Source organism: Stenella coeruleoalba (assembly GCF_951394435.1).
Source record: "Stenella coeruleoalba genome assembly, chromosome: 8".
Classification (NCBI taxonomy): domain Eukaryota; kingdom Metazoa; phylum Chordata; class Mammalia; order Artiodactyla; family Delphinidae; genus Stenella; species Stenella coeruleoalba.
Window position 1 is genome coordinate 71,165,219 of NC_137154.1, and position 21,305 is coordinate 71,186,523.

General features: G+C 37.7%; 1 protein-coding gene across 1 annotated transcript in view; it reads left to right on the forward strand.

The window, feature by feature from the left end:
* Window positions 1–472: 472 nt before the first annotated feature.
* Window positions 473–21,305, forward strand: part of CEP57 (centrosomal protein 57) — a 47,943-nt gene continuing 27,110 nt past the window's right edge. The window contains exons 1-2 of the mRNA XM_079930349.1: window positions 473–911; window positions 12,953–13,109. Of these exons, the coding sequence (XP_079786475.1) occupies window positions 867–911; window positions 12,953–13,109 (202 nt within the window). The 5' untranslated portion in view covers window positions 473–866. The remainder of the gene's footprint in view (window positions 912–12,952; window positions 13,110–21,305) is intronic.

Genomic DNA, 21,305 nt, shown 5'->3' on the forward strand with positions numbered 1-21,305 from the left:
TGATTGGCTGGGGCGGCTACTGCGTCACTCGGTCGCTCCGCCCAATTCCTAACCCCCGCTACGCAGGGAGCTCCCACAAAGGGAGGAAGTCGCTGGCCAATAAAAGCCCGACGCTCTCAGCGCGCGAAAGCCGCTTTAAACTCACCCCGCCCAAAGGTCCCGGTCGCGGCTTTTCCTAGCAGCCAGTCCCAGGTTTGGGTGGAAACTTCCGAATCCAATTGGGCAGTTGTTTGCGGAGGTTTACTCTCTGCTCCTACTGTTTTTTTTTCCCTTGACTTCTATTGGACCAAATCTTTAAGCTCCCTCTCCTTCTATTTGTTATTGGTCGAAAGGTAAGTACCTCACGTGGAGAGGCGTCCCTGAGTCAAACTCACGCTCTCTCCGGCGATTAACGCAAGGGAAGTGATGGAGTGTTTTGAGCTTCGCATTCGCTTTTATTACAGTCATCCCATTCAATCGCCACTGGAGACAACACAACGCCTCGCCCACGCTTCCCCTTCGAGAATGCCCGCCCCTGTGCAGAACCCCTTCAAGAGCCGCCCGGTAGCCAGCCAGCCCAGTCCCCGCGGCGCGCTACCTTGTGACGTCACCGAGGGAAGAGGCGGATTCTCCTACCACCGGAAGACGTCTGATTTTTTGATTGGCTAGCCAGGACGTCTGTTAGGACGTGTTGCGCTTTTGGTGTGCACTCCGAGTGTGGGCGGCCCTGTGGGGGTGTGTGGCAGGGGTTTCCAGACCCGGGGCCAACATACCAGCCCCTTCCATCAGGGGTTCGGTTTAGGGTCGCCCCTGGCGGGCGGCTCTCGAATCTTGAAGAACAGCACGCGGACCCGGACCCTCCCGGGGCTGCGGAGGTCGGCAGGAAGATGGCGGCAGCGTCGGTCTCTGAGACTTCGGCTTCTCAGTTCTCGGTAAGAAGCGGTTGACGTTCGAATAGGCCCCGGGTCGGTCCTGGCGCCCCTTTGCTTTCTCTCACTCTTCAGAGCGCTCTCGGCCCAGAGTCTCACTCCATCTTGGGGAGCGGCGGGGCGCACCTAGATCGCCCCTTGCTACCTCGGCGCCCACCGCTCCTATGTCAAGGTTGCACCCTTCCATTTAGACAGGCCGGGCCCGTCACTCCCGCCCCCCCCCGCCGCCTCTTTTATCTTTCGGCCTAGCCGCCCAGGTGCCGAAAGTGGCCTGGACTCGCAGGGATGACTACCTACACCTTGGCCTGCGAGAACAGGGCTCCTGGGTCTCGTGGGTGTAACGGCCCCTCTTGGAAACTCTCCGAGACCGGGTGGGCGCTCTAGTCGGCTTAATGGGCAGCTGTTGAATTGTACGCAGTCTTGAGTGCTTCTGCTGATTCCTTTGCTTGCAGTGCCTCCCCCTCCCATCCTCCCAGTAACTTCGATCTGTGCTCATCCTACCTCGAGCGCGCGCGCTTCCCACCTCCCTCTATATTACGGTGACCTCAGTGTGTAGTAAATGCCCTTTTAGAGAGGCGACAAGGGGAGCCAATCTTAAATATTGTATTGGCCTCTACAAGAGCCACCAGCCTATCCAGTCACTGGTATTTTGTGGAATTGGAGCGGGCCCTGCCGCATTGGGAATAGATAGGCAGTAAATGTGAATGTGAAGCAGCTCAAGCTGGAGCCATTAGCTCTTCACCTAGCAAATGCTGAGTGTCTGGCGTACTTTTAGGCTCTAGGATTACACGGATGAATAGGGGAGAACCCCTGCTCTGAAGGAGCAAAGCACTGAAGAGAAACTACACGTAATTAGATTATCACACAGTACAGTTTGATAAATGCCACCCTGCTAGAATAACCTAGGCGAGAGTGATTAGCAGTGCTTGGGTAGAGAAGGTGGAGCTAGCTGGGTGGTGAAGGAATCGGAAATGCTTGTCCCAGGAACAGAAAAGGAAGGAGAAAAACTCACCGCAGGCATTTTGGAATATGTGCCAAGACAAGAGGTGTTTTCAGAAAACTTGTAAAAATTTGAATTGAGCAGAGGTAGTGTGGAGGTAGAGTTCGGTTACATGAATTGTAAAAATAGGTTAAAATATGAAAAAAGAGAGATAGTGAGAGTAGAATATCAGGGTAAGGTTGTCAAAGAAGTTAACGGGGAAAAGCTTAGGGGGACAGTAAAAGCAGAGTCACCTTGGTGAAAACACACTTTTCCTCAGTTTCAGCTTTTGGTGACTGTTGTTAAAATTTGTGTTAATGAGGCCAGAAGTGATCTTCAGAGTTTCAGCACAGTGGGGGTAGCAAGTTTGTAGAGTGGTCAGGGACGATTAAGAGGAAGGAAGGAAGGAAACAATTGGAGTTATCCAGGAATTAGATCAGTGAAAGGGAAGATAAAAGACGAGCTATTAGACTATTAAGAAATGTCATTAAGTAGATGGATGAGATGATATAGGAGTTGTGATTAATCAGATTTAATCAGGAGAAAAAATAATTAAACATAATTGGGAAAGGAGGGCTTTTCACCGCTCTCAAAACAGTACTTGGAGACTGAGCAAGGAAAACTCCTATAAGTGTTGTTTTGAGCTGAACTCTGCCAAGGCCACCTAGCTGAGAGTGGTTACTGGGGTGTGGTCAACCCTTAGTCTTTAAGATACCCTGGACAGAAATCCTATAGAGTGTTTAATAGGAAAGCATATATATTTTTATATGCTAAGCTCAGCTTTAAGTGGATTCGAAATACTCAGAGTACACTAAGAATACCTAGGACCCTTTACAAATCAAAGTATAACTTTCTTAACTTTACCTGCTAAATCAAAATGTCTAATTTGGAAGTCACTATGTCTCAAAACAAAAATGACTAAATTTAACTTATCAGTGTATAAGAAATGGCCCTGCTTAGATACTTTAACTGTCCTGTCAGAAATAAGGCTGGCATTTCCAACAGAATTTAAAAAGCACTCCAGCTTAACAGATAGCCGATCATAAAATAAGGCAACGAAAGAAGACCTTTTAAAACTACAACATGAACTCAGAAGGCTACTCATAATGAGATTTCAGGGTTGTGAACATTAATTATTTCTATTGTATTTAACATTGATAAACCCAGCATAGGTATAGTAAATGGAAATGCTTTTAGGAGGCAAGGATTTTCATCAGGTATATTCACAAATAACAGTCTTTGGGAAGCAGGTGCAATGTAAATCTCAAATGTGAACAACATGGAAGTAGGTGATACTTTTGAATTGTTCTTGTAAGCATTCTTTCTCTGCAACAACAGCAAGAAGAGTAACAACTAGCAGCTAACATTTATTGAAAGATTGCTATGTATTAACCCACTAGTGGAGAGCCTCAGGAAAATAAGTATGATCAGGCATAATGATAATGAAAGTACAGGCAGCCTAGTGTTGAAACAGAATATCTTTCCTGTTTTTGTTTTAAATTTTCCCCGGTAACCATGGTCAACACTCTTAGGTCACTTTGGACTTAATTAATAAGCTAATCTCCTAATTGGTCTCCCTGGCTTTTTTGCCAGGCCCATTGACAAACCTGCTGTGTATTTCTCTTAAAAGTGATTTATGAATGTATCATAGATTTCATAACGTTAAATATATAAAGGATTTATTTTTGAGTATAATAAAATGAATACCTTCATGCCCCTTAGTGCATCTTCCTGCTTCTCTTTTACTCTCTTACACACACACACACACACACACACACACACACACACACACACATATTTTGAGATTATAATAATATATAATACTAGTATAGTACTATCCAGCAGGCATTTTAAATACTTTTTATATATTAACTCATTTAATCCTCATAATAATCTTATGAGGTTGGCCTTAGTATTTCCATTTTTAAATGAACAAAATGAGGGACAAAGAGGTTAAGTCAAGGTGACACAACTAAGTAAATGACAGAGCCTCTTCTATATTTCTGTATAGTGTAGTATCTTGATGGGCTTTGGGGTTTTTAGGGTTTGTTCATTTGTTTGCCAACTATTGTAAACAGCCCTGTTGTGATCATCTCTATATGTTTCACATGTGCAAAATTTTCTCTAGCGTGCCATTTCTCAGAGAGTGGTCTGAAGACCTTTGGCGGTCTACAGTGTCCTTCCTTATCCAGCCACTTTGTGGGAGACCAGATTCTTCATGTACATTAACCAAAACAGAGAGAATGCAGAAGCAAATAAAATCTAGCAGCCTTCTTTAAGCCAAGATTTAAAGAGATTTGCAAGAAATGTAAAACAGTGCCACTCTTTTCATTAAATTTTTTGGATGACATAGTTATTTTTCACATAAGCAAAAGCTTTTTGGGGTCTTCAGTAATTTTTAAGAGTGTAAGGGCGTCCTGAGACCAAAAAGTTTGAGGAGCAGCGATTTTTGAAACACAGGTTTGTACTGCGGGTTACAACTTAGTAATGGCTTGTAGTGTATGTTTAGAAACTTAGGACTGACTTTTTTTGTTTTTTTTTTGAGGAGAGAGGAAATAGTTCAGTGAAATGCTGGGTCATAGAGTGTGTGCATCTTTGGCTTTATTTGGTAATGCTGAATTGTTTCCCAAAGTGATTGTACCAGTTTACATTCCCATCAACAGTCCCCTTTAATCTATATCCTCTTTAACCCGTGGTGTTGTGTCAATTTTTTTTTTTTTTTTTTTTGCTGAGAGATGAGTGTGAAGTGGTGTCCTGTTCTTATTCTTATTTGTGTTCTCTGATCATTGATGAAGATACACTTTTTTTTTTCATAATTTTACTAGTCTTTTGTGTGTTTTGTTCTTGTTCTGTGAAATGCCTCTTAGTATCTTTTGCCTTTTTTCAATTGGTTTGTCTTTTTTTTTTTTAACTGATTTATAGTCATTCTTTACGTATTCTGAGTCAACTATTAGGAGTCTTCTAATGCTCTTTGGCTTGTTTTTTTATGATATGTTTTGATTAGCAAGAGTTCTTTATTTTAATATAATTCTTTCTTTAATGATTATTGCTTTTTGGCTAAATTCTTCCTTATAGCCAAGGCCTTAATGATATTCTATATTTTTCTCTACAGATTTTAAAGTTGGGGCCTATTGTCTTTTATTTGCTTGAAATTAATTTGTGTGCTTATGAGGTAGGGATGTTTTATTTATGATACGCATTTCAGCATTGTTTAAACTCATCCTTTCCTCAGTGGTTTACAGTTCCAGCTGTAAGTATATTAATTTCCATATGTGTATGAACATGTTACTGGGCTCTTTGTTCCACTGTTGTATTTTTCTATACTCGTTGTCTTAATGCTTTCCTTTTTTTTTTTTGGTCTGAGAGGCCAACTATCTTCCTTGTTCCTCAGAAGAAATGGTAGCTATTCTTGGTCCTCTGCTGTTCTTCAGTAGAAATTCTAGAATCTCGTATTGGAATTTTGATTGAAATTGATTTGAATTTCTAGTTCATTTTGGGAATAATTGATATCTTTAGGATATTGAGCTATCTGAACATGTTATTCCAGTTTTTTGGAGTAACATTTATTTGAACATTTTTCAGTAAAGTTTTATAGTTTCAGGTCTTGTATATTTATTAAATTTATTTCTAGTTACTTTATTTTTTATATGTTTTCATAAGTTGCATTTTCTAACTAATATATAGAATTATTATTGATTATTGCATGTTAATTTTACTCAGCAACTTTCCTAAACTCCAGTTCTAATAATTGAGGGTTCTTGTTATTCTCTGTTGAGACAGTCATAATAAGTGAAGTTTGGATTCTTCCTTTACAGTTTTAACATCTGTTATTTCTTTTCATTATCTTAATGTGCAGGCTAGGAAATAACAGCACAACATTGACAAGAAGTTGTCTTGTAGATAATCTTTGCCTTGTTCCTGAATTTTAAAGGGATGTTTTAAATTTTGCACCATTAAATATGTTCCCATTTTTTGGGTAAATTTTCTAATTACCATAAGAAAGAAGTTATTTAATAATGGCTAGGTATTAAATTTTATTGACTACTCTTTTGCATTTGTTGCTCATATGGATTTTCACTTTAATGGGATGGATTGCATCAAAAGATGTTCCTAATGTTCACACAGTTTTAGATTCCTGGAATAACCCCGCGTTGGTCATACTGCTTTATCTTTTCTATGTATTTGTGTATGGTCTGCTAAATGGTATTTAAATTTTTATGTACCTGATTTTTATTTCTTCCAGCTGTGTTGCACATTACATTTGAAAAGAAGGCAAGTAATAGTACATTTTTTTATCATCCTTCACACTTAACACAGTGTCACACACAGAGACGTTTAATAAATATTTGAGGGGACTTCCTTGGTAGTCCAGTGGTAAAGAATCTGCCTTCCAATGCAGGGGACATGGGTTTGATCCCTGGTCGGGGAACTAAGATCCCACATGCTGTGGGGCAGCTGAGGCCACGCGCCACAACTGCTGAGCTCACGTGCCTCAAGGAGAGAGCCTGGGTGCCGCAGACTACGGAGCCCACACACCCTGGAGCCCATGCGCCAAACTAGAGAGAGAAAAAGAGAAAACCCGCACGCCACAGGTAGAGAGAAGCCCAGGCACCACAACGAAGAGCTTGCATGCCTCAATCAATCAATCAATAGCCTTTTTAAAATATAAATAAATAAATAAATAATAAATATTTGAGTTATAAGTGTTCCTAAGTAGGATGTTTGCCCTAACAACTAAAGCTACCAGGAAAGAAAGTGGTCAGGTTAAACATTTTGCCTTTAATCCTGAAAGTTTTTCCTAGAATCATATCATTTTAGTCAGAAAAATATTTGGAAAGAGGACTGGATTAGGAGCTGGACTTGGGCTCCTTAGTAGCTGTGAAACCTGAAGCAAATGGTTTATGTTTTCTTAGCCTCTTTTTTCACCTACAAAATGGGGACAGTAATATTTGCTATGCTTGCTTCATAGGGTTCTTGTGATAATTAAAGGAGAATATGAGTGTGCTTAGAGAAAACAATGTGCTAACAAATCTAAGATACCATGTTCATTGTTCTGAAAATAAATCCAAGTATATTTTCCTGAACTATAAAGTGGAGATACTTTCTTACTTGCTTACTTGTCAGGAATGTTGTGAAGATCAACCCAGATAATGAAAGTGTAGGTTGTAAAGTGCAAGGTGAGTTTGAGGTTTATGGATTGTTTTTAGTATTAATATGAGAGAAGATAGCATAAACAGTATGCTTAAAGGATCCTTTGCCCTTCCATAGTTCTCAGGTACCATGATTGGATGCATATGGCATTGAAGACAGAAAATAATTCTCTCTTGAAATCTTCCATAATTCCAGATGACTTGTTATTTTTAGAAAGGGCTGTTTGCAAGGTTAGCTCTTCATTGGCATCTGTGAACTTGAGTGGTAAACAGTTTCCTACACAGATCTAGAACTTTAACATAAATCAGGAAAGAGTGGCTTATTGTGCTTAAACTGTTTATGCAAACAATGTTGAACACCTGTTTTCCTTCTGGGAGTCAGGAATATAACCAGCCTCAAATAAAAACCTTGGCCACTGAGTCTAAAGAGCTTCCTTAGTAGACGCCACTTGACACAGCTGTCTCTATTAGTTGCTCGAGGAATTAAGCACATCCTGTATGACTCTACCTGGAGAGGAATTTTCAAAGCTTGTGCTGATCTCTTGTAGCTTCTCCCTTTTCTGATTTTGCTTTGTATCCTTTTGTTGTAAGAAATCATAGCTGTAAGTATAACTCTGTGCTGAGTTTTGTCAGTTCTTCAAGCAAATCATTGAACCCGAGGATGGTCTTGGGGACCCCTAACTCTAATGGTGACAATATTTGGAACCTTCCCAAAATTCAAGTTCTGAAATACCAGCCAAGAACTAACCTTGCAGGCAGACCTTGAGTCTGCGATGTTAACTCTTTCTACACAGCCTCCCTATGACATTTGTGCTATTATTTGGTACAAAAGAAACCAAAAGCTTTTGTCTTCTAAGAGATTATAGTAACTTTATTGAATAGGATTATTCAGTTTTATAAGCATTATGCAGTTTTCCTGTTTTGTAACATTTATATAATTAATTCGTTCAACAGATTTATTAAACATATTTATTGTCTTTTTGGAACTTAAACCCTTAATGGGGTGACTGTATTCTTCCAACATGCAATTTTTCCATGCCAACTGGGTGTCCTACAATTCAATTCTGACACTACCTAGAGATAGTGCAAACACCACAGGTTAAGACACTAGGTCCCACAAGACTGCCCCCATTTCAGTTGCCACCTGCAAGTCCCAGATGTCCCCAAGGAAGCTGTACTTCTGCCCAGCCAACGGTAGATTAAGGAGTTCTGACTCTTCCCCCGCCACGTTCAGTAATTTGCTACAATGACTCACAGAACTCAGGAAAACACTACACTTACAATTAAAACTTTTATTAAACTTTTTCTTATAAAGAATACAACTCCAGAACCACCAAATGGAAGAGACACACAGGGTAAGATGTAAAGGGACTTCCATGACCAATCTGGACACTCCTGGGACCTCATTGAACAAAGAGTTTTTTAGGGAGGTTTCATTATGTGGGTAGGATTGACTAAATCATTAGCCATTGGTGAGTGAGCTCAATCTCTAGCCCCTCTTCCTTCCCTTGAGGGCACGGGGTGGGACTGAAATTTCTAACCCTCTAATCGCCTGGTAGGTTTTTCTGGCTATCTGCGCTCATCCTAAAGCTATCCAGGGCCCCCACTATTACCATAACAAAGACACTCCTATCACTAAAAATTCTGAGAGTTTTTAAACCTCTTTCAGGGACAAAAACTAAATATATTTTTAATTTTTCCACAGGGCATAGAGATGATAAATATATCAGGTAGAAATAGTGTTTCTTAAAAGGGTAAGGAGATAGAGTGACAAAAGGTGCTACTTTAGATAGGGTAGTCAGGGAAAACCTCACTGACAAACTTTTGAGTAGATAACTGAGTAGTGGGAGGAAGGGAGCTTTCCAGGCAGAGTAAATATAGCAAATGAGAACAGTGTACTGTGCATTTTAGAAATCCAAAAGTTGGTCAGTATGGCTGGAAAATATGGGGGTGGGGTGGAGAGAGACTGGTAAGGGATGAGGTCAGGGTTAGCCTGGGGTCAGTTAATGTGGGATCATGGTAAGAATTTTGGTTTTTATTCTGGGATGGAAAGCCATTGGAAGGTTCTGATTAGGGGCATTACTTGAATTATTAAAGAATCATAACACCTACTGTTTGGAGAACAGACTGGGGGACCTCGACAGAAGTGGTTAGGAGGCTATTATGGTAGTCCAGACAAAAAGATCACAGTGGTGTCAAGCAGGGAATTAATGGAATTGATGAGAAGTTGAAGACTTTCTGTATATATGGTAAAGACAGAGACCCAGCCAGGTATACTGAAAGATTGGATGTGAGATGTGTATGAGAAATGACTCGTGCAAGGGTTTTGGCCTGAGCAGCTGGGTAGGTGGTGGTGCCAATTATTGTGGTATGCTTTGAGGAGTTGGTTTGGGAAATAGATTCAAGAATTTGGTTATAGACATGTTAAGTTTGGGGTCCTCATATTGACATCCAAGTGGAGACAGCGAGTAGGAAGGTTGATTTGAATATAGAATTTCAAGAGGGAGAGCTATATATAACATATTTAAACTTGAAAGTTATCAGCAGATAGAGGCTTTTTGAAAGCCCTGAGAGTTGATGAGATCATCAAAGGTATCCATGTAGATGAAGACAAGAGGAGGAAGGACTAAGCTTTAGGGAACCTCCAGCATTTAGAAAGAGGAAGGAGAGAGAGCCCAGGAGATTCTGAGGGAGACGCCTGGGTGTTAGAAGGAAAATCCGATTGTGGTGTTCCATCCACTGAAGGAAGTATTGGGATGAAGTGATCTGCTGTATCACATGCTTCTGGGAGGTCACTGAGTTCAGCCCTGTAAAAGTCACTGGTGAACTTGAAGAGCTGTTTCTCTGAATTGGTGAGGATTGAAGTCTGGAGGGGATTAAAAGGGAAGGTGATTAAGAAGTGGCAGCAATTACAAACAAGTATTTTGAGGGACTTTGTTATGAAAGCTGAGAAATGAGACAGGAGCTGGAGAGGAGTCCCTAAAGTTCAGAAAAGTCTGTCTTTCCTTCCTTCCTCACCTCCCTCCGCTTTCTCTGTTCCCTGCTGTCTCTTCCCTCCCTTCCTTTCCTCCTTCCTTTCTCTCCTTTCTCCCTTCCTCCCTCCCTCTTTCTCTCCCTTTCTTTCCTTCCCTCCCTTCCTTTCTTTCCAAATGGCAGTGTGCAAGGTCTAGTAGGGAGGGAGAAATAGAAGGCATCTGGAGGGATACCATGTCCTTTAGAAAGGACAACCAAGACTGAGTAGGTAAGTGGAGATAGGTCTATTATACAAAGCTCATTCCCTGTGTTATGTGTGTGAGAATAGATGCAAGTAGGTTTGTGGGTTCTCTTTTGAAAGCTAGTTAATTTTTCAGTTAATCACATAGAATATGATTGCCCTGATTCTACTGGAGGTCAGGTTGGTGTGACAACTCACTATTTTCTTATTATCTTTAGTTGTTTACCTAGTACTTTATCATCTTAACCATTTTTAAATGTACAGTTCAGTAGTATTAAACATATTCACATTGTTGTGAAACAGATCTCCAGAACTTTTTCATCTTGCAAAACGGAAACTCTATTAAACAACTCCCCTTTGCAACCTCCCCCCAGCCCCTGGTAACCACCATATTTCTACTTTGTTTCTATGAATTTAACTACTTTACCTCGTGTAAGTGGAATCATAAAATATTTGTCTTTTTGTGACAGGCTTATTTCACTAAGCATAATATCCTCAAGGTTCATCCATTATGTAGCACATGGTGGGATTTCCCTCCTTTTTAAGGCTGAATAATATCATATGTAGGTACCACATTTTATCCTCTACAATTTTTAATAGACACTATGTGTACTTAATTGAGTTATCAGTTTCTTATTTCTTGGTTTAATTTTATTTCAAAATAGTTCTTGTAAATAATTTTTATAAAGCCATTTTGTTTTCTTTCTTCCTTTTGCTTTGGGTTGATTTATGTATTGTTCCTGTTCTTTGCTTCAGATTTCTGGCAGCAAATGAGGACATTGATCCAAAACATTTATAGTTAACAATGGCTTTCATTGCTTAAACCCTGACATTCAAAATGAGGTGACTGACTTAGAAAATGGAATATATTTAGAATTACTGTTCAAAAAAAAGTCTCATTATAACTTGCATTTTTATATTAAGACTTTTCTTAATTTGTCAACTGACCCAAGCAGTATTTTGATGATGTATACGTAACAAATTTTGTTGAAAGACAAATATTGAACTGTTCATTTTACGAGAGCTAGCAGGCAATGAATTTAGCAAAGATGGTTTGTTCTTATTTCTTGATTGGGTGTTTTGTTTTTTTTTCTTTTGGGTTTTGGTAAATTATTTATGCATAATCCTTCTGTTAATATCTGTGCAGTGTTTGCTAATACTAATACAGTTCCTTTTGAAAATCATAAGTGAATTTGCTCATGGTTTATGTTCATAGATATGTTAAATGCTCCCTAACCATTGTTCTTTGAATGGTAGTTGTTAAATGATAGGATTCTAGTAGGTTGTATGGAGACATGAGGTACTCTGTGAAGAACAATATTTAAAGTTAAGCTATATGGTTGATTATGCATGGTGTTTTGCAAGAGCTTTGGCAGTATTATATATTTTAAGAATTGAAAAACACCCTATTTTCTAGCCACCTCCAAAACTTGATGTCAGTTTTCCCAAAAGTTGAAAAAATGCCAACTATTAGTCCTTGTTGCATGTGAACACACGTTTCACAGTAGAGTAGCATGGATTTAAGTACTGCTTTTGAGACTTACCTCCTACCCTTTCCAAGCTCTTTTAGTTTTCACAGCCATAGTGTATGTTTTGTATTTGCTTTCTTAAATCAACTGGAAAATTGCATGGTTTTTAACATGGAAATATAGTCTTCAATTTTTAATAAGATTTAGATACAATATGGTTTTTGATGGCGTTTTATTCCAGGAGGCGGTTTACTGTATTGTAAATATTCATTGTTCCTTTTTAGTTTTCTGGACACAGGTTATTCTGGTACTTTATAGTCAGATATATTCTGGTACTATTCTGGTATATATTCTGGTACTATATAGTTCCCCAAAGGTAAGAGTTGAGAACCTAGTTTACTGTGGCTATTTGAATAAGAAAAATGGATGTCTGAGAGTTTTGAGCAGCTAGCAGTCATATCTTCCACCTGAGCTTTTCCCACTCTAGGTCTTTCTACCAAAAGGAAGTCACCTACAAAAAGCAAAACAGTTAGCATCCCCTGCACTGAAAATTATCATGTGGAATGTAATCCCAAATTGAACAGTATGACAAATGCAGAATGGTGTATGTGTGGAAATAAAGTTTTATATTTATGTGTTCAATAAGCTTTAATGTTTTCTAATGGCTTCTTCCTTTTTTCCCCCTAACTAAATGTAAAATTTTTGAGACAAGGAATATGCCTTATTTTCTTTCTATATACCCCAGAGTTTTGGACATTTGATAGATACTCAGGAATTGTGTAGTTGATTGGGAAAGATTAATTTAGTCATTTTCTAGCAGTTTCTGATACTGTAAAAAGATAATATTTACTTTTCTGAATATATATCTTACGGTACATATTTTTAAAATAAACTATATTAATAAATTAGACTAATTAATTTATTTTATAATAAACTAATTAATTAAACTATACTCACAATATTCATTGTGAGTACCATATTTAAGTATCTCTGCAGCATTTGTATTCAAGTTGTGTGAACATTATTTCCTTTTTATAGTATTTGGCATATGGCTACATTTAGACATATGAAATGCTTTAAAAGTTTTATTATTTTCAAGTAATGATTGAATTCTGTTGTGTTTGGTCAATGGACTTTAGTTTTTGCCTCCATCAGTGGAACATATGTATATATACACATGCTATTTGTGGTTTAAAATTTTGAAAGGTAATTTCTGTATTTTTATTTTTCAGAACATCTTAGCAGAACCATCAAAGTCTAATGGAAATATGGGTCACGATTGCTCATCTTCATATGTAATATATCCACCTGATAAGCCTTTCCTTAATAGTGATCTGCGACGTTCCCCAAATAAGCCTACATTTGCCTATCCAGAAAGCAACAGCAGAGGTAATAGAGCCTAACAAAATGGAGGTTTCTTTTGTGTGTTTATTCACTGCTTAAAAACTCTTAATTGTGTCTTCCGTTTATTGTAAAATTAGAGGAGGAGAGTATACTTCCCCCTTCCTGTTTTTAATTTTTTTTTTTTTGGCAGTACACGGGCCTCCCACTGCTGTGGCCTCTCCCATTGTGGAGCACAGGCTCCGGACGCGCAGGCTCAGCGGCCATGGCTCACGGGCCCAGCTGCTCCGCGGCATGTGGGATCTTCCCAGACCGGGGCACGAACCCGTGTCCCCTGCATCGGCAGGCGGACTCTCAACCACTGTGCCGCCAGGGAAGCCCCCCCTTCCTGTTTTTAACCTCCTCAAAATATAATGCCTTTCTTTTGTTCCTTGATTATTAGACATCATCATCCACCTGATCATCAAGACTATGTAACTTTGAGTCATCTAGGACTGTTCTGTCATTTCCAGCATCACTCAGGAACCAAGACTTGTGTTTTGCTTCTGAAATATCCCCAAAACTTACAGGTTTTCTCTGTCTCTTCATTCTCATTGGTTTGGTTCAGGCTCTCATCATCTATTGCATAGATAATTGTAATACACTTTTAACCAATTTCTCTGCCTTGGTCTCCTTCTCATCCCCAGTTAACAACATTGCTGCCATTTGCTGTTACTCATCTCTCCCACTGTAAAGAAAAGTTTCAGCACCTCTCCATGGCTTAAATAATGAAGTCTTAGATTTTCTATAACTTAGGCTCTACCTGCTTTACCAGCTTCATCCCTAGCCGCTCTTCCATTCTTCCTTACCCACACATCCTTTGCTTTGGCTGCTTTGAAATATAGTTGTTCCTGAAACTTGCCATCTGTATTAGTTTTCTTGCTGCCTTAACAAATTACTACAAACTTCGCAGTCTTAAATAACCAAAATGTATTATCTGTAGGACTAGCAGGGTACTCTATTTAGGCTCCTGAAATCACAGTGTTGACTGAACTGCATTCCTTACTGGAGAGTCTAGGAAAGAACCTGTTGCTAACTCATTCAGATTCTTGGCCAAATTCAGTTCCCTGTGGTTGTAGAACTGAGGTTCCATTGTCTTGCCGACCTTCAGTCAGCACCAGTCTTTGCTCCTAGAATCTGTCTGCATTCTCGTGCTTTTCTTATGGTCCCCTACAGGAATGGTGGGTCATGTCTCTCTCATGCTTCAAATTTCTCTGACTTCTCCCACTGCTTCTTTCTAATTACAGCCAGAGAAAATTGTCAGCTTTTAAGGGTTCATGTATTTTAGTTAGATTGAGCCCAGTCAAATAATCAGATATAATTTCCCTATCTGTAAGGTCCATAGCTTTAATTACATCTCCCAAAATGCTTTTTACCATATAACAGGTTTTCAGGGATTCTAGGATTAGGACATAGGCATCTTTGAGTGTCTGTTTTGCCTACCACACCAGCCACGGTGAAAATTATACTCTTTTCTCTAAAGCCTGGATTGTATATTATTTCTTCATAGCAGTCTTCTTTTCTACCAGCTTCCTCAACACATACCTCTCTTCGCTGTCTTCAGATGTCTCTTCTGAACTCTCTTGGTCCTTTGGTCATACCTCATAGCCTTTACTTTTTTGTCTGGGGCGAGGGGTGGTGGTTTCTGTGTCTATCCATCCTATACTGAAAGTAGGTATCATTGGATTGATAGAAACGCTGTAAAAGTATAATGGATCATAATGATTATCTTGGGGCATTGCTACACAGTTCATAACACCATGTTCTGAAGGAATAAAAGAAGCTTATTTACTGTCTTCCACATTATTTTTTCTCGTTTACTTTCTTCTTCCTCTCCTTTTTTCTGCCCTTTCTCATTTTCCTGAAAACCACAAATTACTCACAGGCAGAATTTAGCTTTATTGCTAACACACTAGGTTAAACACTTGCTAACCTTTGCTTTGTGAATAAATCTGCCCCATTTAATTTTTCTTATTCATGGATTCTTTAGTAATTTGCTTTTCTCTGAACTTTAAAAAAAGTCTTTAGATCGACGTAAAGATCAACGTAAAGATCAAAACTAGATGAAAAATCGTGATAGGATTAGTATCTAATTCTTAGACCTTATGTTCCTGCTAGAACTCTTGCATGTTTTTGTGTGTGCTTATTTTTTAAAAGAAATCATTACTAAAATTTAACTGATTTTTGCTCCACTGTGGGCTTCAGTTATTTGTGTTTTGCTTTTTTAACCTATGTTGTTTGAAAGTTACACAACTTTTGTTATTTTTCTGAATTGCCAGTCTTTAGCTGCTGTATTCTGATGAGTAGCACTTTATCAATTGTTTTATTAACCGTTAAATTAATCAGTATTTTCTTTATCATCATCTTTGAGATACAGTATCTTATGAATAAGATATTTCTAGTTAGTAAATTGAGTATCACCTATTGAAATTCTTAAAAGACACTTAAAAGAAATTTTTAAAGGCCTCGTGTTAAATTTATTTCAGCAAACACTTTTAATGTCCCATTACAGGCTAGGATTTACATTGGTAACTATACTTAGATATCGTTACCTACCTAGTATTTTATTATACAGCCAGTACACAGTTTACAAACCAGTGTTATTCTGAGATTGATTTTTAAGATATTTGCAATGCATTTCCCAATTGAAACAAAAGGGTTCCTAAACTAATTTACAAACAGCTGTTTAACCCATATGTGGCTAAAATATAACACTTCTTTTATCTAGAAAATCATTAGTAAATATAATTGCTACACTACTGATTAAACACAACTTTAAAAAAAGAATGAAAGGAATGAAATGCAGTAACATTTCAGACATAGCAAATATATTTCATTTCATCCTCTCAGGAAAACTGTATAAGGTAGGTATATTCAAAATTAACTGATGAAGAAAATCTCAAAGATGATTACTTTAACATATGCAGTATCAAAACCATTTTCTCTTCCCACTTTTTCCCTGATTTGTTCAGTGAACCCTCAAATATTTACTGAATGAATGAAGGCTTATTTTGAATAGATACTTGCCATGATAAACTTTTTCTTTTATACTTAGTAAATGTTTTTTTCTCACTAATACTTTAGGGGGAAAAACTTGTTTTTTTTAGTTTAGTTATGGTTTAACATTTTCATTGATAAATTACCATTTCACTTCACTATCGGAAAATGACTTTGAAAATATAATTTGACTAATGCCATGGGACGAGATAAACTGTGCTTCTTGTAATTCTCATATTAATTTTGAACTTCAGTTAGAAAAGAAATGAACAAGAAATTCGAAATTATTACTGACATCAAAAAATGTACTAATGTTTCTAGAGAGTCCTTTAAAATAATGGTAACATCATTCCAAAGATTTTCAGTATAACCTATAGGTCATGTCACTTGTTCAGTACATTTCACATGATAGTAATGTGAAGAATGGCTTGGATGTTTGAAACAAGGTAAGTAGCTACAAGGTGGTTCTACTAGGCCAGTGCTTTCCAACCTTTCACATACCATAGTACATATGGACAATAAAATAGTAATACATATATAGCACACTGAGATAAACTGGTGGGGTTGGTGGCAACTAATCTGGGGTCTTTTACTGTCCCAAGCTACTCTTGATCCCCCTAAGAGCTGAGAGAAAAAACATCTTGGCGTATCTATTACAAATTTGTGTTGGAACACTCAGTGTTATTGGGACCAGTGTTATAGTCAAGTTATAGCTATTGTGTTAGGTATTGATAACAATTTACTGCCCATCTGTTCTTCTAAAGCATTGGTTCTCAATTTTTGGGGGGCCAGGAAACCCATTACATGTGTACATAAGTATTTCAATAAAGAATATTTTTCCAAATTTAAAAAACATACTATAAAGAGTGGCATTGTTTTATTTTACACTGTGTAAATCTCTTATTTCTGGCTTAATAGAAGACAGCTTAACTCTCATATCTACTTTTGCATTCCACTTGTGATGATAAATTGTTCTGATTGAAGTATGTGGGAAAGAAAATCTGGCCTTACACAGATATGCAGTTGGAAAATGAGTAAATTTTAATAGCCTTTCCAACAATTTGTGGCTATTCTTTGACACTACATCACAGCTTGGCAAATACAGTTTCTTAAAATTTAGCTGCAGTGTGGATTATGGAAACATTACTGAGTTTTTCATAATCTGGGACCTCAGAACCACCTACGTGGTTGCATATTAACTAGAAGGATTTAAGATTCAGAAGCAGTTGTAATTACACCTGTGGTTTATTGCAGTGGAATCTGGAGAAATCCAGATTCAGGCTTCCAAAGTTTTTTCTTGTGATCACATAAAACACACTTCTTCCTCCAGCAATAAACTGCATAACTAGGCTCAGAGACAAGGGCTTTTATTTGGGATTGGTCACACAGACACTTTGTGCCTGCTCAGCCAGTCAAGATATTCACCATAAAACATATTGTTTACACAATCTAGGCAGACTTCTGCAGCAGGATTCAGTGCCCTAGTCATACAAAACGACCTTATCGGTTAGTAACATAGAGAACATTCCCAAAGCCAATTCCCAGAAGTTAGTCAAGGTTCAAGCCTGTAAACTTTTTTTTTTTTTTTTGAGTGCTATTCCACTGAAATGCATTGGTTTGTTTTGAACTTTGAATGGCTCTTTTACCCATGCATGACTTGTTAATTGTATTGACTTATACACACTTGTAAAATTTGACATTTCTTTATACAATATCAAAAAGATTACGTTTGTTAATATCACTTGATCTCAATAGAAGAAAACCTTTATATTGGGAAACTATAAAGCTCACAAAACAGATAACTTTTTTTTTTTTTAGAATTTTAACTTTCACTTGAATTTTATCATTGGCAGCAATTACTGTCAGCTCTTTGAAGGCCCATGTCATTTGAGAATCAGGACAAGCTCATTAGGAAAATGACTAAATACCTTAAGTCTGAATAGTCGTAGTCTAACAAAAGTTCTTTCAAATAAAAAGGGTGTTCTTTTGAAGGAATTGTTTTTTGTTCAGTTCACAAGTCAAACATTTGTGCATCAAGACCATTGTCCTTTGTTACGTACTTTACAGATGTGTCCTTCCCATTTTGTCACACAGTATTAAGTAGATGTGTACTCAAGTCTTGAGATTTAATGATTTTTACTGCTTCATCGAGGCCAACAAACAAGCGGCTTTGTTTTTTCTTACTGAGTGTGGCTGTGGCAAATACAATGCCAAAATTATTGTTTAGTGCCAGTTCTTTGATTTGTGCTAAAATTAGTAGTTCTACCCAACATTGCTCTTGCATCATCTTTGCAAATGTCAACACAGTGAAAAGAGTAAATAAAATCTTAGTAGTGTAATGAAAATAGTGTTGATCTCACAGACCCTGGTGATGAGCCACACCTCCCCATGGGGCCATGCCCCATGCTTTGAGAACCAACATAGTAAAGACTCTGAGTACATACAGAGTCATGTTTTGTTGATGTAAATATTTTTCACCAGGTGTGGGAAGAGTAGATAGTAGCATCTCTCTCCAGAAACTAGACAATAGCTCCTTGAAAGCAAGGACTATCCTAATTATTTTTATGTTCTCTTCTTCATCTTGCAGAGTGCCTTACCCATCATATGTGCTCTATAAATGTTGAACTGAAATTTAGGTCAGAAATTAGTCTAAACTGAAGCAATGCCAGTTGAGATAGAGAACAGGAGACTGATTAAGGAGAGATTTATGGATAGTTTGGTGGGCAGTGAAGAAGAAGTCCAAAATTTCTATTGTGGAGAATGGTAGTGTGATTAGGACAAATTACAGGAAAGCTAGAACATTTCAAGGAAAGATAATATAATTTTGGCTGTATCAAATTTGAGATGCCTATGAGTTAGGTGGAGATGAAATAGTAAGCAAATGAAAATAAAAGTGAAGTGTAAAAGAACTCTGCACTAATGAACTCAGGCATGAACAGGGATACGGTAGTAAATGAAGCTATATGTGTGTGGAGGGGGTTCTCTGGAAAGAAAGTAGAGGGGGAAAGGGTTTTGGAAAATAGCACTGTTTAAATAGTGAGCTAAAATTAGTGGGAATAGTCAGAAGGGTAGAGAACTCCAAAGACAGAAAAATACTAGGGAAATTAAAGATGTGTACTAGTGATTTGGGTCCCCCAATGTCCCCCCCCCTTAATCTGCAGCAAACTTGTGCTGATAAATTAGTGATAGAAGTATTCCAGATAACAGATAGACCCCACTTTGTTGTTAATGAGATGATACTGAGGTCTGCTAGGCTTAATGTACCCCAAATTCTGAATGAATGACAGGCTAGATTGAGAAGAGGAGAAAGTCTTTCATTCTTTTCGTGCTCTAGATGTTACTAGAAAGTTTTCAAACTTTGCACATTAGAATCACCTGAGGATCTTGGACTCCTGCCTTTCATTCCAAATATTCTGTGGTGGTTTTTGCTTGTTTGGGGGTTTTGGGGTTTTTTGTTTTTGTTTGGGATATATTCTGGGCATTAGGATTTTTTAAAGCTCACCAAGTAGTACAGAAAATGCAGTGAAGGTGGGGAATCACTGATTGTCTTAGGGAAAGAAGGAATTATAAATTACTAAGATGAGGTTTAATTTTATTAGGTTAAGAGTTAGAAAGAGATTGCTGCCGTGTCTTCTAATTTATATTTTAGATGAATAATCATGGAGACTTTCCTAGATACGTTTATTGAAACATCTACATACCAACTATGTGCCACACATGATATGTAGCATTGGCGTTTGAATTATGAATAATAGGTTGTCTCTTCCCTCTACGGAGTTCACATTTCAGAGATGATTAAAGTTTAAGGAAAACTTGGTATCTATCTTTGACGCTAAGTTTTCCAGAGGCAATTTGCACTCTCCTACTCAACTAACCAAAATGTATTTAATTTTGAAATGTATGTTCAGGGATACTGTGGGTAAGGAGGATAAAAATTTTAAATCTAGTGTTTGCTGTGGAAGGTCTATTTGTGAAAATAAATATGTACAGTATTTTAGTATGTCACTTTTTTCCATCTTTCAGTGTTTGAATTTGCTTCTTGTTCTAGAAATGTATTTCCCACTGTATACCTTCCCAATATATGAAGTTAAAAATCTCTCATTTTTCATTTCTACATAGAATATTTTTCACTCAAGGGAATTTCTAGGTAATGTGGTTATTTGAACATAAATGCAGCAGTGCATGACCTCATAGATGTGAGGGCAGTAGAAGGGAGAAAAAAGCAAGAGCTCACTCACATACTTTTCTAAGGAAAAACAAAAAACGTAAGATCCATCATTTCATCACCTAGAATGTTTTTAACTCAATAAAGCAGGCATGTTTGTATGAAAACTAAATATAAAGCTGAAAAACTATGCCAAATGTAACTCTTAAAGTGAAGATATAATGTACATGAACTTCCTTTCATACAGAATCTCATTTTTGACATAGAAAATGTATTCAGGGATGTGTGTGCATATGTACTTATGTGTTTATATATTTTTAAATATATATTAGCCATTTGGTAGAATAAAGTCATTTTGCATCTTTATGGTACTGGATTTATTTAATAAAAACTTAGAAAACAAAGAGCAGTTAATAAAAACTTAGCTATAAGTGATAGACATTCCCAGTCTGAACTAGCTTTGGCAAAGAATCTTTTTGGTTTACAAACATGCAAGGGAGGATTGAACAACCAAGAACAGAAAGGCAGATATACGGGTGGACTTAAAGAAATTAGAAACCAGGGACTCAAACATGACCAACACTTTCTCCCCATCTATTTTTTAAATTCTTCTAGCTAGCTTCATTTTCTCTAGCCACAGAACAGCTTTTCCACATATCAGGAAACATGGCTACTAAAAGCTTGAGTTTTAAGTTGAACTAATTCTGGCTTCAGCTTTTGGGGCCAGAGTCCAAAAGTCCCAAGAAGAAAGCCATTGTCTGGGCTTCAGTTGGGTATCCCTGTGGGTCAGTCAGCTGTGGCCATATTTGTGAGAGGGTACTAAAGGAATACATCAGTTGTATTTATAGGCATGTTGAGGTAAGAGGAAATTACCAGGAAAAGACATGTATAAGCCAGACAAACAGTTCCCAAGATGTATGCTATATATATATATATATACTTCATACAGTAAAATATAATAAAGAAAAATCAAGGAAATAAAATTAGAAATAATACAGTGAAAAAAATAGGGTGACATTTATCAGATGTGATGACATTGATTA